Source organism: Thermothelomyces heterothallicus, assembly GCF_042370625.1.
Source record: "Thermothelomyces heterothallicus CBS 202.75 unplaced genomic scaffold P884_scaffold_20, whole genome shotgun sequence".
NCBI lineage: Eukaryota > Fungi > Ascomycota > Sordariomycetes > Sordariales > Chaetomiaceae > Thermothelomyces > Thermothelomyces heterothallicus.
In genome coordinates this window covers 95,756-110,572 of record NW_027192581.1, presented here as the reverse complement: position 1 = coordinate 110,572, position 14,817 = coordinate 95,756, and the positions used below count along the sequence as shown (strand labels likewise).

Here is a 14,817-nt window from a genome sequence, read left to right as displayed (position 1 = left end):
GAACATCGAATTTATATAAAAAGAGGAAGCTTTGCACGTCTTTCAATCAGACTCGAGCCTGTCGAATCGTCCTCACTTTCCGTATCGCCTTGTTCCTTCTGTAAATTGCATGCACGTGACAGCGCGCCGGACAGTGGCGTCCGACACCCCACCCTTTTTTCTACGCACCGCGTTCGCTCTCACTTCCCGAAAGGTTGAATTGAACGAACCGTTTCACTTTCCACAACACCAACGTCGGTGGTGGTTCCCTGTTCTTGACCATAGCCCTGCTTCCACCACCAATTACTATAACGATGGCTCCGCAAGCAAAGCCAAAGTTATCCCAGACACGATTGACGACACCCCAAAAACCTGCGCCGAAAATCTCGTTCTCCACGACGAAGACGGCGGGGTCAAGATCAAAAACGAAAGTGAAGCCGAATCACAGCATCTTGAGTTTCTTTAAAAAGGCGCCGGCACCGGATGAGGGCTTATTCATCGGTGAAGGTGGGCCAGGCCCTGTCTGTCGTGGCCCGGACGAGATCGAAGATGAGGGCTCTGGGGTTGATGGCGACGCAGATGGGCGCGAAGGTGATCAGAAGGAGGATCTTAACGGAACGAATCTCTCTTCCGCCACTTGCGACGTCAACGAGGCGACTAGGTATAACGAGTTAGGTGGGGCGGTTAAGAAGAGAAGGTTAAGTCCCCCTCTAAGGGTGGTCAAGACGGAAGCGGAGGGAGGTGACTCGGTGTCAGCCGCTGGATCGACAGAGAGTCTCGGGGCGACGACGGCGGTGTCGAGACCCGATTTGAACACGCCAGCAGCGCCGAAAAGAAAGGTCGGGAATCCGTTTCTGGACGATTCTTCGGATGACGACGACGACGACGACGACGACGACGACAAGGAGAATAGTCCAATGGTGAGACCGCCACCGCCTGTGTCTGCTGAATCAAATCATGAAGAATATGAAGGTCCTGAGCCGGCGAAGCTTACCAAAGAAGAGGAGGTTTCCAGGAGAGCGCCGCTTCTGAGGCAGAAGACGTCGGGAGAGGACCTAAAAAGTGACGACAAGATGTGCGGCGAACCGGACGATAGCGATCCAAACAAGGCCGAGGCTACTTTAATAGAGGATGATGGCTTTACCTGCGAGGAACTCGAGGCGATGATATACATGGAAGAGCAGGCGCGGCGTGAAGCGGAGGAAGAAGGGGAAGGACAAGAGCAGAGCGAATACACCAGCGACGAGACGATGACGGAGTGCTGTCCCGTCTGCAATGGTAGTTTGGCGGGTACAACATCGGACGAGGCCACAGCCCACGTCAATTCCTGTCTGGATGGCAAGCCCACGCCCTTACCAAAACCTGCAGTCCAGGTTTGTGAAACCACTCATGAGACCGAGGGGCCCGCCGCAGGCAAACGATTTGCCAAAGCCGCTGTTGCGCGGCCAGGGCAAGCCAATCCAATCACCTTCTCAAACAATGCCGAAGACCCGAAGTCGAACTCTGCATTCACTAAGCTCATGTCCGGGCACGCCGAGGACGCAGCCTGGGCGGCGGCGGCGGCGGCAGAGACCGCGTCGAGAGGCATGCCCGCCTACAAGCGAACTTGCCCCTTCTACAAGATCATGCCCGGGTTCTTTATCTGTGTCGATGCCTTCCGTTATGGCGCCGTTGAGGGCTGCAAAGCGTACTTCCTGAGCCACTTCCACAGCGACCACTACATGGGCCTCACCGCGAACTGGACTCACGGCCCCATCTATTGCAGCAAGGTGACGGGGTCACTGGTCAAATCACAGCTGAAGACAGCGGCAAGGTACGTCGTGGAGTTGGAATTCGAAGAGACGGTGCTAGTTCCGGACACCGGCGGGGTCACAGTCACCATGATCCCCGCGAACCATTGCCCCGGGAGTTCCCTTTTTCTCTTCGAGAAGAGCGCTGCCGGGAGAACGCAGCGAATCCTCCACTGCGGCGACTTTCGGGCCTGCCCTGCACATGTTGAGCACCCAAAGCTGCGACCCGAGACGGTCGATGCCGTTTCCGGCCGGACGAAGCAGCAGAAGATAGACGTGTGTTATCTCGACACCACCTACCTAAACCCGCGCTACTCGTTCCCTCCGCAGGACGACGTGATCACAGCCTGCGCCGAGCTCTGCGCACTCCTCAACAAGGCCCTCCTCGCCAACGATGACCGTGAGTGGGAAGCCTTACTTCGCCGACAGCGCGCGGGAAGCTCCTCCGATGCCAAGGACGTCAGCAAGTTCTTCACTACTGCTGCTGCTGATGCTGCCGCCGCCGCCGCCTCCTCCTCCGCCACATCGACCAGCTCGGCCACTCCCAGACCCGATCAGAACGCCTTCACGGCCCTCGACGGCCGCCTTCGCCACCCCAACCGCCTCCTCGTAGTCTGCGGCACCTACAGCATTGGCAAGGAGCGCATCTGCGTCGCCATCGCTCGGGCCCTACGAACCAAAATCTACGCCTCCCCGGCCAAGATCCTCATGTGCAAACAGCTCGGCGACCCCGAGCTCTCCTCCCTCCTCACCTCCGACCCAGTCGAAGCTCAAGTCCACATGCAGATGCTCATGGAGATCCGCGCCGAGACCCTCGCCGAGTATCTCGAGGGGTACAAAGTCCGCGGCGAGTTCGGACGCATCATCGGGTTTCGCCCGTCCGGGTGGAACTACCGGCCCTCGACCGGCAAACCTGGCAACGGCGGCAGTGCTACCATCGGAGCGAACCTTCCCCCGACCTCCCTCCCCACCACAGAGCTGCTCCACGGCCCCGGCTGGAAGACGCGCTTCGCTCTCAAGGACCTCGTCCCCCAGCGGGGCAGCTCCCGGGAGGTGCTGTGCTTTGGGGTACCATACAGCGAGCATAGCAGCTTCCGGGAGCTGGCCATGTTCGTGATGGCGCTGCGCATCGAGCGGATTGTGCCGACCGTCAACGTCGGGAGCGAGGCCAGCCGACGGAGGATGAGGGGTTGGCTGGACCGGTGGCTGTCCGAGAGGAGGAGAGGCGGGTTGGTGAGGGTTCTGCCGTCAGGGGAGGAAGAAGGGGGAAAGGGAAGAGGGAATGCAGCAGAGTTGTGGGAGGGGAAGGATGGGCGAGGTGGCGGGGTGTATTGGTAAGGATTCTGGACCTGGATTTTTTCTATTCTTTTTCCTCACTGCCCAAGGGCGTGAGGATGTGACGAGCCTGTGGATACATCGAACGAATGCAGAGTAGACCTTGGGGATTTTGGAAACACGTTGATATCTCGCACATGACTCTCTCGGTAGAACGGCCACGATCCCCTCATCAACTTATCGCGCCTGCTGGCTGCGAGCACGAGTAGGATATACCAATATACAAAGGACAAGTATGAGGACGAACTACTCTACCCATGAGTGATCGTGAAGGAGGCCCCAATATCATCTGAAGATTGAAAGAAGAGAAGGAAGAAGCAGATGCGGGAATAAAAAGAAGACAAAAACAGAAAGAACAAACATGAAAAGGAGCCCGGGGGGCGGGGGGGGAAGGGGAGGGAAAAATAAACAACCCTACAAGCACATGTGTTGGGAACTGTGAGGCTCGAACTCACGACCTCAGGATATCCCCGATCTACGACCGGATCATCAGCTATTCGCTATGAGACCTGCGCTCTTCCAACTGAGCCAAGCTCCCTGTGGAGTTTGCGTGCTGTGTGTCGAAGGCCTCGTTGGAACCGACCATTCTTGGCGCTGAGAACTACCGGCCGAGGGGAACAAACAAACGAAAAAAAAAAAAAAAAAGGGGGGGGGGGGGGTTGGGTTGTAGAGGGTTCCATAGCTGATCCCGCGCCGAGGGAAAAGCTCGTCGGGACTTCGGACTTCGACCTACTAGTGTAATCGCCATTCAGCTACTGCGTCCTTTGCAAAGTTGGAAAATGTTGTGGAGCCCATCCTGGAGCATTGAAGATGTGGAGACTAGACGGCGGCCGAGAGACGCAGAGCGTGTTTACTTAGCATGTATGATATGGTCATAGCATAGCATGGCCGGTACCGGTTCCGTGTTTTGGGATGCATTGAGTCGGTACCGAAAGGGAAAGTGTCAGAAGAACAATGGGGCCGCAAAGTTGAGCGGAAAAAAAAAGGAAAAGAAAAGAAGAAATATGTTTGAATCCATAATGAGAGGGTCGTCTACAGGCCAAGAGATGACTCGAGAGAAGCGCGCGGACCTGGGGGAGTGAAGATGAAGGCAAACGGCTCACATGAAATGGGTGATAGCACCTCCGGGTACGGGTGCCGATTGAAACCCGACGGGACGCCTTGAATCCTCTCATCTCATACAGTGCCCCCAGCTGCAGACGCCATGCGCTCTTCTTGCCTCCTTTCAGCTCGGCGTAAAAACCGCCAAATGTTCCTTTTTTTATCGCCCCCGAACGCGACCCGACATAAATTCAGCCTGTTGAACGTAATGTTCCCCTCCCGACAAGCTCCCTGCAGGCATAAATAAGGCAAGGCGTGTGCGGTCCCGTTGCAGTGCAGGCTTCCTCTTGCGTTCCCCCTCACTTCCCCCCGCGGGTAGAACCGATCCAACGCGCTGACCTACTACCCGCCCGCTCATCCATCATCAAGCCTCTCTCGCCGTCTCATTTCCCCTTCCCAGCCTGGTTTGCGGCCTCTGCAATGGAGATTTGTCAGCGCCATGAGTGCAGGCGGCCGAGGGCCGAACCTTGGTTTGGGTGGGGGGAGGAGGATTGAGGGGGCCGGACATACCTCTCCTCGTCGCGTCCTCTAGCAGCGGCACGTCCACCGCGCTCGCGGGTAGGTGCACGTACCGGACCACGGAACCGCGAATGAAGACGTTCTTGACGGCGCTCTGTCGCGTGAGTGCGGGTGAATGGTGCGCTGGTTAGTAAATCCGTCCGGTAACTTTGTGTTTCTTTGGTTTCTGAGCACCATCTTCTAGGGAAGAAGGGCTCCCGGAGAAGGCTAAAGCAGTGATAATATGTGGTGTGGTGTGATGAGGTGTCTTGTCTGCTAAGCAAGCAGCACGGCGAAGAGCAGGCATAAACAGCGAGGAGTGTGATGGCAGGCTCACCATGTGCGGGTACTTGATCTCCTCGAGCACCTGGATGTTGTCGAGCTTAATGTTGAGATACTGGTCGACGCTCTTGAGAACGCCGCGGATCTGGATATCGTTCTTGAGCTCGACCGTGACCTCGTGGTCGATGAGGGTTTTGAAGAAGCTGCAGCTCACGGTTAGATGTGCGCACACTTATTTACAAGCCGTGACGAGGAGCGGCGGCCTGTGCAGCAAAGATGCGATGCGTGTGCCCTGTGTCCGTCTCGCCGTCACTTGCCCTTCCCCCAAAACGTTGCTCTAGGCTGCCTGGCTCAAGTCACGACCTGGAACTCGCGGGACGTGGGGTTCCTGGTTCCTGGTTCCTTCCAAACGATCGAGGGAAACACCATCAAAGGCACAGCATAACACGCATTGTGTCGGTGGTTCAAGTGAATTAGGCGTACCTGAAGAATAACATTTTGACACTTGCGCTGCCTTGGGTAGGTACGCGGCAGAAGCAGTGCCGTGTTGGCTTCAACCTGGCGACCAGACGTGACTTAATTTGAGAGTGGATGATGGGTCGCTGCGAAGCGGAAGGAGCCGCGAATCAGTTTGACCCATGGTTGCTGGGTTTGGTTTGCAAGTTAGAGTGCGCTTTTAGGGTTAGGGTTTACTGTGTGTTGACGAAGGTACTCGGCTCCAACAAAGAACAACTGGTTGAGATTCCGCTCTGCACATCTCCGGTCCCGTCCCTCATTGTCAATCGCTGCATCTTACTTATGTAAGTGCCTATGTATGTCATCACTCCTTCCAGGATCGGAGCCATCCAACGCGCTACGGAGCCGGCCAAGTCAAGCAAATCGGGCACAGCAAGGTACCGATTATTCTTAAGCACACGATCTAAGAGCGCAAATATCGTCTGCTACATTTCAATATATCCGGCGACGGATTGGCCATTCGAAATCTAACCTCGGGAGAAGCCTTTCCTGATCACCAGGGGTGTTGGTCAAAACAAAGGCCGTGGAAACAAGAGAAGGAAAACTAAACACAAAGGCGGCTCCAAACGCATCGACGACCCGCCACAGCATTGTTAAACCACCAAATCTGCGCACGGCGTCCGAAATGCTGCTGTTTTCTCACCTCTTTTTTTGGGCCTTTCCCATCGTTGACTGCCCCTTCTCTTCTCCTCTTCATCTTCTCCGTGCTCCACAAACCCGTGTTTCCAGTCTGCTTCTTGGTGACCAGACGACTCATCATCCACCTCCGCATATAAGAGCAGGGGTATCCCTCGCGGAAAAAATCGAGAAAATGACGCCCGGACAAGAATCAAATGGCATCAAAAAGGAAAGGGACAGACAATAAGAATATACACAATTGGGGGGTATGTTGGGGGTATCCGTCGTAACCACGTCAAGAACAATCTTCCCCTTCCAGAACAGCCGAAAAAGGAGTGCCCCTTCCCACCCTGACCACCATCCCATTCCAGGAACCCCGCCAATAGACCCAGCCTGCCAAACGGGAGACCACCAATGCTATGCTTCGTGTCGCTGATATGCTGTGAGGCCAAGTGTATCGTGGTATCCGGGAGAGGGAAAATACCAAATGAGCCGCTTCGCCAACCAGAACAGAAACCAAACCACACGCAACCCGAGAAACGAGTGATCGCTCCCGACACGAGGGCTACCAGGAGGAGGATGCACAAAAAAAACCCAAGTAGCGTTGCCCAATCTCAAGGATAAAAAAAAGGGGGGGGGGGGGGGGAACAACTGGAAAACACACTCATCTCGCCCGCTCCCCATACTCCTCGCCCGACATATTTCGCTCCTCGCGCGCGTTTTTCCAATAGTGGTTAGAAAAAGAGTAGAGTGGGTTGTCGTAACTTCATGACGTGTCTTATATGAAAACGGGTATGGGGCACAGCCGCATATTATCCATCGTACTCGGCCATCTGTCTTTATTCGTCCCCTTCCTCTTCGCCCTCGGGCGTTGAAGACTCTTGCTTGTTCTTCTTGGACGGCGAGTCCGACGCATCGCTCTCTGACTTGCGCTTTGTCGCCCCCGTCGCAGTCTTCGCGCTGGCAGGCTGCTCCGATCCCTCGGTCTTCTCTGCCGAATTGTTGGCCGCCGCCGCCGCCGCCGCCTTCTCTCTTTCCATCTGCGCAACCTCCTCGGCCGTTAAGAAGCGCCCGCCGGGCCCGCGAGGTCGGCGCATGGCATGGTTGTGCCTCGACTCGTGCAGGTATGGCTTACGACCCTTGCTAGTCAGCCGAAGCGCCTCCTCCAACCTTTGCCGAGCAACCCTGCGCTTCAGGATCCGGTGAAACTGCTTGGCATTCACGTAGAGAGGCGACTCTTCTACCGCTCCGGAGGCCATCTCGGGAGACTGCGGTGGTGGCATTTGCTGTGCCGCTGTCATCTGAGGGGGAACTGCCGAGCGGGGCCCGCCGTGGTTCAACATGGTCGACCCGTTCGGGACACCGGGGCTGGCGACTTGGCTGAGCCGCCGCTGCTGGGGAATGTTGTTCATTTGCTGCGGCGATCGCGGCCCGGTCCTGTTGTCCTTCTTTGCGCCGACTCCCGACATCCTCGGGGATTGCTGCAGGCTGGGGTCAGACGGCATGTAAGGATACGAAGACCCGGAGGCGGCAGCAGTGGCGGCCATGGCGGCAGCCTGGATCCCCGGCATGCCATAATGCATGGGTTGCTGTGCCACTGTGTACTGTGGCTGGTACATATTGTGCGGTTGTGTCGGTGAAGGCTGATGCTGCTGCGAAGGAAGTATGGGTGAAGTCTGGGACAAGTGTTGAGTGGATGGTGATGTAATGTTGTTGCCGGGTGCTGAGGTAGGGTATCCCGTCTGAATGTGCGGTTGAGAATGTGCGTTTTGCGGTTGTTGCTGGTATTGCGCGTATTCCATCATCCTCGGGATGGATTCGACCAAACGCCGAATAAGATGGCGGTGATCGCGCTGCTGTGAATGCGATAGGGGTAACTGGTCGACTTTTGCGGAGCCGACTGCAGGGAGATCTGATAAGGATTCCACGATGGGGACGCGAAACTGGGAGTACCACTCGGGTTGATCCAAAGTCTTTCACGACGGCTGATAAAGCTTCAGGCCTTGGTCTACGTCAAGCCAAGGCGCGAGCCAGGTTAAAGTCACTTTGTACCGTGGATTGGGCTGGATGTGCACCCAATCTATTCAAGTGATGCGTTGGCACTTGATGGGATGGTAGCAGAGCTGCGCAATTGGTCGCACCGCAGCATATGCAGGTTGATGTCGCTGCGAGGCAAAACTTGGGTGGCTCAGTCCAAGGCCGCTCGAGAGATGGCGTGGGCAGGTGCAGCCACGTGAGGGCTGGCCGAACTGTGCGAAAGCACCTGGCTCTGTCGTGGACGAGCCTGCAAACCCCGAACCGTGCAGACGCTGGCCTCAGTAGAGGCACCGGTTACACAGGTGAGGTGTTTGCTTAAGAAAAAGACGGCACAACGGGGTACCACTCGGCAATTTGATCTAAGCCAAACAGTCAGTAATCCATAGTTAGCATCGAATGATCGGATTTGTGAGCGAACTGAAGGAGCCTCGAGGGGTGGATCGCCTCTGTTTTGGCGCCTTGGGCTGGGTCTGATGTGCTGGCATGCATGACGGAATATGCATGAGCCAGGCCCACCATGCCAACCAGCTCATCAACCCATGCCTAGTTGGGGAGACCACACCAAAAAAATGATCGTTGACAGTCAGAGGGAGCCTTGGATTTGAGGGGAAGCGTGTTCAGCGCACTCGAATTCTGTATCTCGACTTGAGGAGGACAGGCGATGTTTTCCCGGACTCCGCGAGAATCGCACATGTCCTCGGCGCTGCAGACCCCTCTGCACGCAGCATCGTGCCGCCGTCTCCAAGAACCGCAGCGAGAATGCAATACAGTTCGAGGAAAGAAAGAGTGCAATAGGTTGCATTGATGCATAGGGGAGAAGGGAATCCATGTCGTACGGTGTGGGAGAGTTGTGTTGTCTGGGACGTGAACTAGGGATTGACTGTCTGAGACAGAGAAAATCCCAAGGCTAATCTGAAACAGAAGCGAGAGGATGCCAGAGCAAAAGAAAAGGTGAACGAACCGTGACAATCCTTGGGTCGTTCGCGAGGAGTAACCGCTACAGAATCAACTGCCGCGTGCTAAGGCTGGTTGTTAGCAACCTTTCACGAAACTTCCGAGGGACGACGGGTTCCGTCAAAACCCGCGCCGGTGACTCGGGTACATGCGATAATAAGAGGCTCGCACAAACGCGCCACAGGCTGCCTGAGCGAAAGGCATGCAGCTGGGGAAAACCGACTCTCCTTCGGCAGGCAGTCCATGCAAGGTAAAAGGCATAAAACGTGCGAAAACATGGGATGGCATGAGGTCAAAAAGGCACTTACAGAAACAAACCGGTGTTAAACAGGGGAGCCGCGCGTCAATGTCAACGCGGTCGCAATTGGTAACTGGAGACCGCGGTAACTGCGGGAATGGCGTCGTTGATTGAACGACGCGGAGATAGCGTTAATTGCTATCCGCAGGCGGGAAGTATCACGGGACCGGGCCGGGGCCAATGGTGAAACTAATGGAGAGGCTGAGGGTGATGATAGGCCTCTATTGTGATGGTGTTTCCCTAGCCCTTAGGTCGCTTGGGACGGGTGCTGATTTGCTGTCTTGATCTCGAGACTTGGGTGCCTCGGGCGCTCGACCGTTTGACTGGCTGAAAATGAACCTAAAGCTGTTTCGGCCGCTCGGGGGTGGATACTCGAAAAGAATCCTGCCGAACAAATGGACGGTGCCTGTGGCCAAGTGTGAGTGGGCTTGTCTCTGCTTTAGGTCTAAACTCAGGACCGCAACGATTGACCGCCTCGCCAGGCTGTTGAGCAGGCTGGTCAACGGGGCTGGTCTGCTCATTGCATCAGGCCTGTCTGAGACGGCGATGCAAAGCGTGGGGCCAAAGGCCTCATGGGAGTCAAAAAGAACCCGGCTGGCTCTGCGCGGCCATGTCGATGACAAAGGCTTGGAAAACCAGTTCGGATATGAATACGCGCGGCTAGGCTAATAGAACCGTGCAAAGCACGCGTAGGTCGCTTCGCGACACAAAACGTACCTGTCTGCGCTTTCGGCGTTGGCGAATGCGCCAAGGATAGCTGCCGAATTGCGGGAATATCGACCCCTCGTCAATCGTGGTCTGGGCGCTGGCTGCGCAGAACCCCAGACCCGACCCGGCGTTGCTCGACTTCGGCGTCGGAGAAAGTGAACAAGCGAAACGCACAAGCGTCGCGAGTGACGTCGCGCAGAGGGTTGGGGGGGGGTTATTTGGCAGTTGGTCCTAATTGGACTGCAAACCTGTCGCTGTTGCGATTGGAGGCTGCCGTTGATTTGATGAAAAATTTGGGTTTATGGGATGGCTGCTGCCCTCGCTGTGCAGCACCTTTGGTGGAGAGGGCGATTGGGTGCTTGATTGGTTGTGCGAGGGAAAGGAGGAGAGACGAGGGAAAGTCGAACGTGATTTGAGGGCGCGGACAGACTGCTTTAACAGGCGGATTTGGTTGGATGAATCAGCCTGTCAGTGGGGCTCTTTCCGTTCTGATTTTGCAGCTTGCCAAGCGGTTAACTACTTGTCGAAGAGGGGTAAGATCCGATGTCCTGGGGTGTCGTTGCAGGAAAGTGCCCGCTGCGGGGATGTGCCTCGACAGTCAGGTAACATAGCGGTCAGCTTTTGGCAGGTGCCACAAAATGCTCACCTCGCCATCTCGCGCTTTCGTGTTTGACAGCTGTCAGCACCAGTCAAAGGTGCCAGTGTCCATCAAAGGATCAAAGGACCCCAAGCGTTTCCGAAGTGTTGATGTTGACAACCGCGATTGCCACACGGCCACGAAGGTACCGGACCGACTGGCAATTTCGCCGCGTCCTCGTACCGGCTTTTTCTATTTCTGTCCTTTAAAGATAATACGTTCCCTGATGTTGTTAAAGACGCGAAACCCCCCACAAGGATCACCGGATTTTTAAACAAAAGCAAATTCACCGGTTTCGTAGACGACACGGACTTTGACGGCAGACGGGACAATTTCGTATAATGTTCTTAATAGAGGAAAAGCACGCTCATTTGTAGCATACTGCGTTCTCGACATGATCAAGGGTACCCCCCAACCTCCAGATGGCAGCAACCGTAACCCTCCTTTGTCATGACCCGGGGCAAGTGAGGACGGGAGAAAGGCTCGCCGGCTTCGTTGTGTCTAGGACAAGCAGAATGTCGGCTGTCACCGACGATCGGCAGAGTAGTCTCTCGCAACTCACGTTCAGCCGATACTGAGAATTCCTAACCCCTGTTGGTCTGTCAGGTAGATGCGCAACAGGTTGTCCATCCACTAGACCACTCCGTCGTACTAAGCTTTCCTGGGGAAGCCTGCTTTTATCACCAGCCCAGCTTCCGGCGAGCTCCTCGGTTGCAGACCCCTCAAACCCTTTCAGGGCTGGGCATGACGAGTTCCAGCCCTACAAGATCAGTGTTTGAACGAAGCGCTCTGCGCTCGGGACTGCACTGCTTGGGATAACACCCAACCCCTGTTCCGAGCACCTGGAGAACTGTCCTTGTCCCGGCAACTGTCCTAATAAACTGATTACTCCGTACCATACGATCGAACACAGTCCGAGTTGGGACGAGTCTCATCTGCATCCGATCGTTGTTTGGCTTCCAGCACTCAACTCAGGGCCTATTTCGAGAAAGTACGAACATACACATCGCCACACATGGTATCGGCAAACACCCGGGTGCTAGGAGACTGGTCGCGCAGCAAGTCGCACCAAGGCTGGGAAAAGTGGGTCTCCCGCCAACACACCTCATCAGAGTGAAGAAGACAGCTCCTCCAGCCACCATGTACGAAAAGTCGGTGTGGTCCCCGCATCCGACCCAGCCATCGGGTCATCGGGATCGCATGGGCCCAATTAGCTCGCAAACCGATCAGTCGACGTTGTCGTAGTTCGTCAAGCTTCCAGGACAACCAAGTAGGAGTCGGAGTTCGAAACAACCTCAGCCCGACCAAATATTTCTTGTTTAAAAAATGAAAATGAAAATAATCTGGTGTGGCACGGTGTCCGCACGCGGTTGAAGGTACAGAGCACGGATCCGTACGGAATATATACACAAGCCGAAAACGCCGACCGAGAGCGACTGGTGACTGGACCAAGCACGAGGGAATGTGCACTACTCAATTTGGCCCACTTTTAATAAGTGGCCAATCTAAAGCACGGAAGCTAACCGGGTGTGAGCTGCAAGGAGCCTTCCGTGCATGAGATTCCCAGCGCCATCAGGTGACGACATGATGTATCATCCAAGCAGACGCAGGATGAGTTGTCAGATCGGCAGGTCGGCATGGTGTATCTAGTCGTGCCCGCTTTTAACAGGTTTCCAGGCCTGCTACGGAGGTACTGTCCTCCGTTCACGAGTGTGCAGGAGAGAGGTACTGCGTAGTTTCCCCGCAGGAGTCCGGCTGCTGGGCGGGCGGGAGATTTTGTGTGGCGGGAGAAAGCGGCGGTGCAGCAACCTAGGTACTAGTACTCGGTTGGTCGCGAGCGGTCGAAGCTTCCAGTCTCCGTCGGCTTTGAATGGCTCAAAATTACGACCAAAACATGGTTTTTATTGCAGTTACACGTAAGCTCACTGGCCAACTTTTTTGGCGAATCACCGGTCATCTCATGGTTAACCCTAACCCGTTTTCGAATGCACCGTTTGCTTCTCGTTCCTCCCTGCGCGCGGGACTGCGAACTATCAGGTTCAACTAAGCGCAGGATACGGAGGTACCTCTATACTTGTTTCCGTACTTCTCCTACATACTACGCGTTCGGGACCTCACGGAGAGCCCGAGTCCAACAGCGTGTCGCGAACCCTGGTCAGCTAGGCGCGCACTCGGCGCAACATGTGCCGCCGCAGCATCCATTGAGCAGCCTAAGATTGCTTCGAGTGCTGCCATCGCCACGCCGAGCTGACCGATCATCGGTTCTCAATCTCGCTCCCCTTTCCTGTTCTTCTGGTGGCGAAACCGCTCGGCTCAACGAGAGCATGCCGGCAGCCTCGAGCGGTACTTTCAACTGACTTGGAACAAAAACGCAGATCTGCTGGCCCCGCGCGGGATCGGCCGACCGTCGCAAAGCGCGGGAGATGGGCTCCTGTCTGGCTTGAATCTCGTCAAGGGCGCCACGCCGATGAACATGACGGTCACAACCGTGTCACGGCCTAAGCTCCCAGCGCTCGACGCGGACTCACGCGCGAGGCTCTTCCCGTCAAAAGTCCGGGAATAGTCCGAACACTACACCATATGGTTACGTCGGTAACTCCGTCCAGATGTACTCCGTAATTGGCCTCGATTTAGTGTACCCTTGCTCTCATGGCTCTCCCCCGATCTCGTTTCCGACGCAGCCTTGGAAGTTGCTAGATACATGTAAGTTAGCTCTGGCTCCGCATCAACCTCAGAGCTCTTTCATGGCGACCGGAACACCGGTAAAGCGGACTGGGCCGAATACGACGTTTTCACTCAGTGAATGCTCGGCCAACGCAGGTCCTGCCATGCGTTCCATACGTATCGACGTGTGATGTAGCCGTCGCGGAAAGGCACAGACAATCTCTGCCCTCCCAACGCAGTCCAAAGCTTCCCGAGTCTGATGCCAAGCGGCCCTCGCCCGTACATACCGTGTCTCGCGGGCTCTACCAAGCACGCGCCGTGTGCGTCCGTACTTCGTACATACAAAGCGCTCTTTTAGGCATCGCCAGTTCAGGAAACGAGCTGATCCCCTGTCCCTGCCGTTGTCAACCCCCTTAAATCTAGTCTTATACATAAACCTCCGAGCCAATGAGATATTTGACTTCAGCTTCTACTTCGTCCGCTGGGCATTGGTATGGCCTAGCGCACGGTATCTATACACTACCTATACAGTGAAGCCTAGCCCTCTTCGGCGACAGCTTCCACCTTGAGCACGTATCTTGGCGCCGGGAGGGCGCTAATTTAGGCACCATATACTGGTCTGATGGCCGGCCGGCGCTTGCCGTTGTCAAAGTTGGGTCTCGGGGCGAGCGGTTTGTTCCGTATGTGATCTCCGTGGCTTTCTGGTCAAGTCTCGGGGTTAGTGTTGGCGGTGGCGGAGTTCAGATATTGCCTTTTTGGGGAAGTGCTTCATTGTCCGCGGATACACCAAACTGGAACACACCCCGTGTGTATTGGAGTGCGAGGGAGTCCTTATGATATAGGCTTGCCATGCCCGTTGCGGCGGCGGCATGGCATCATCACCTTCCCACTAAGGGGGGTTGTTAGTCGATCCATCTTCGAGGTCGGCTTTGGTTGATGCCGAGGACATCCACGGGGTTCGACGCCTCACCCTATGTTGTTCGGTGGGGGCAGAGGGGGCCATCCATATTGAATTGATCATTGATGGTGATGAACCAGGCGTCTTTCCAACTACTGACGGGAGATTTCTGGTCAGGTATATCTTGAGTGGCTTGAATCTCGTTACTAGAGGGGCTGCCGCATGCAACCCAGAGTTGATCCCTTCGTAGGGTTGGACGCGAAAGTTGGTGCTAACGAAGGTTATTCCCTTCGAATCTTGGGGTTTCGCTATTTTAGCTTTGTCAATGAAGTGGTAGTCTGCAGCGCCATTGATACCGGTGTCAGGTGTAGCTGAAGGCTTAACAGTTCCAACAAGTTCCAGAAACAACACCTTACTTAGTCCTCAGATACCAGGGGTAGAGTCTATCGTCTGTCAAGGTATTAGTTTATCTAGCCTGGAACTCGATTCCTATGGTGTGAGG

The 14,817-nt window shown here is 55.5% G+C and overlaps 5 protein-coding genes and 1 non-coding gene across 6 annotated transcripts; 2 read left to right on the top strand and 4 right to left on the bottom strand.

Annotated features, from left to right (window-relative positions):
• Positions 1-293: 293 nt before the first annotated feature.
• On the top strand, positions 294-3,365 carry P884DRAFT_271416 (DNA repair metallo-beta-lactamase-domain-containing protein; the record flags this gene model as incomplete). Its single annotated transcript, XM_069442437.1, has 2 exons — positions 294-3,002; positions 3,258-3,365. 2 exons carry the CDS (start codon positions 294-296, stop codon positions 3,363-3,365), a joined length of 2,817 nt encoding a protein of 938 aa, XP_069295615.1.
• Positions 3,366-3,534: 169 nt separating this feature from the next.
• On the bottom strand, positions 3,535-3,642 carry P884DRAFT_t128. The gene has a single exon. It is a non-coding gene; the product is annotated as a tRNA-Met (tRNA).
• Positions 3,643-4,091: 449 nt separating this feature from the next.
• P884DRAFT_331214 (uncharacterized protein) lies at positions 4,092-5,576 on the bottom strand. Its single transcript, XM_069445719.1, has 4 exons — positions 5,469-5,576; positions 5,041-5,188; positions 4,716-4,818; positions 4,092-4,620 (listed from the first exon to the last, which is right to left on the bottom strand). The coding sequence occupies exons 1-4, from the start codon at positions 5,480-5,482 to the stop codon at positions 4,589-4,591; spliced, it is 297 nt and encodes a 98-aa protein (XP_069295614.1). The 5' UTR covers positions 5,483-5,576; the 3' UTR covers positions 4,092-4,588.
• A 79-nt stretch (positions 5,577-5,655) lies between these two features.
• P884DRAFT_262189 (uncharacterized protein) lies at positions 5,656-6,767 on the top strand. Its single transcript, XM_069441639.1, has one exon. It carries the CDS (start codon positions 6,127-6,129, stop codon positions 6,364-6,366), a length of 240 nt encoding a protein of 79 aa, XP_069295613.1. The 5' UTR covers positions 5,656-6,126; the 3' UTR covers positions 6,367-6,767.
• Positions 6,768-6,958: 191 nt separating this feature from the next.
• P884DRAFT_205794 (CCAAT-binding transcription factor (CBF-B/NF-YA) subunit B-domain-containing protein) lies at positions 6,959-7,738 on the bottom strand (the record flags this gene model as incomplete). The annotated part of the gene is made up of 1 exon (XM_069438673.1): positions 6,959-7,738. The coding sequence occupies one exon, from the start codon at positions 7,736-7,738 to the stop codon at positions 6,959-6,961; it is 780 nt and encodes a 259-aa protein (XP_069295612.1).
• Positions 7,739-8,207: 469 nt separating this feature from the next.
• On the bottom strand, positions 8,208-8,390 carry P884DRAFT_164128 (uncharacterized protein; the record flags this gene model as incomplete). The annotated part of the gene is made up of 1 exon (XM_069437271.1): positions 8,208-8,390. A coding segment is annotated over one exon (183 nt), but the record flags the coding sequence as incomplete, so codon positions are not given.
• Positions 8,391-14,817: the final 6,427 nt, after the last annotated feature.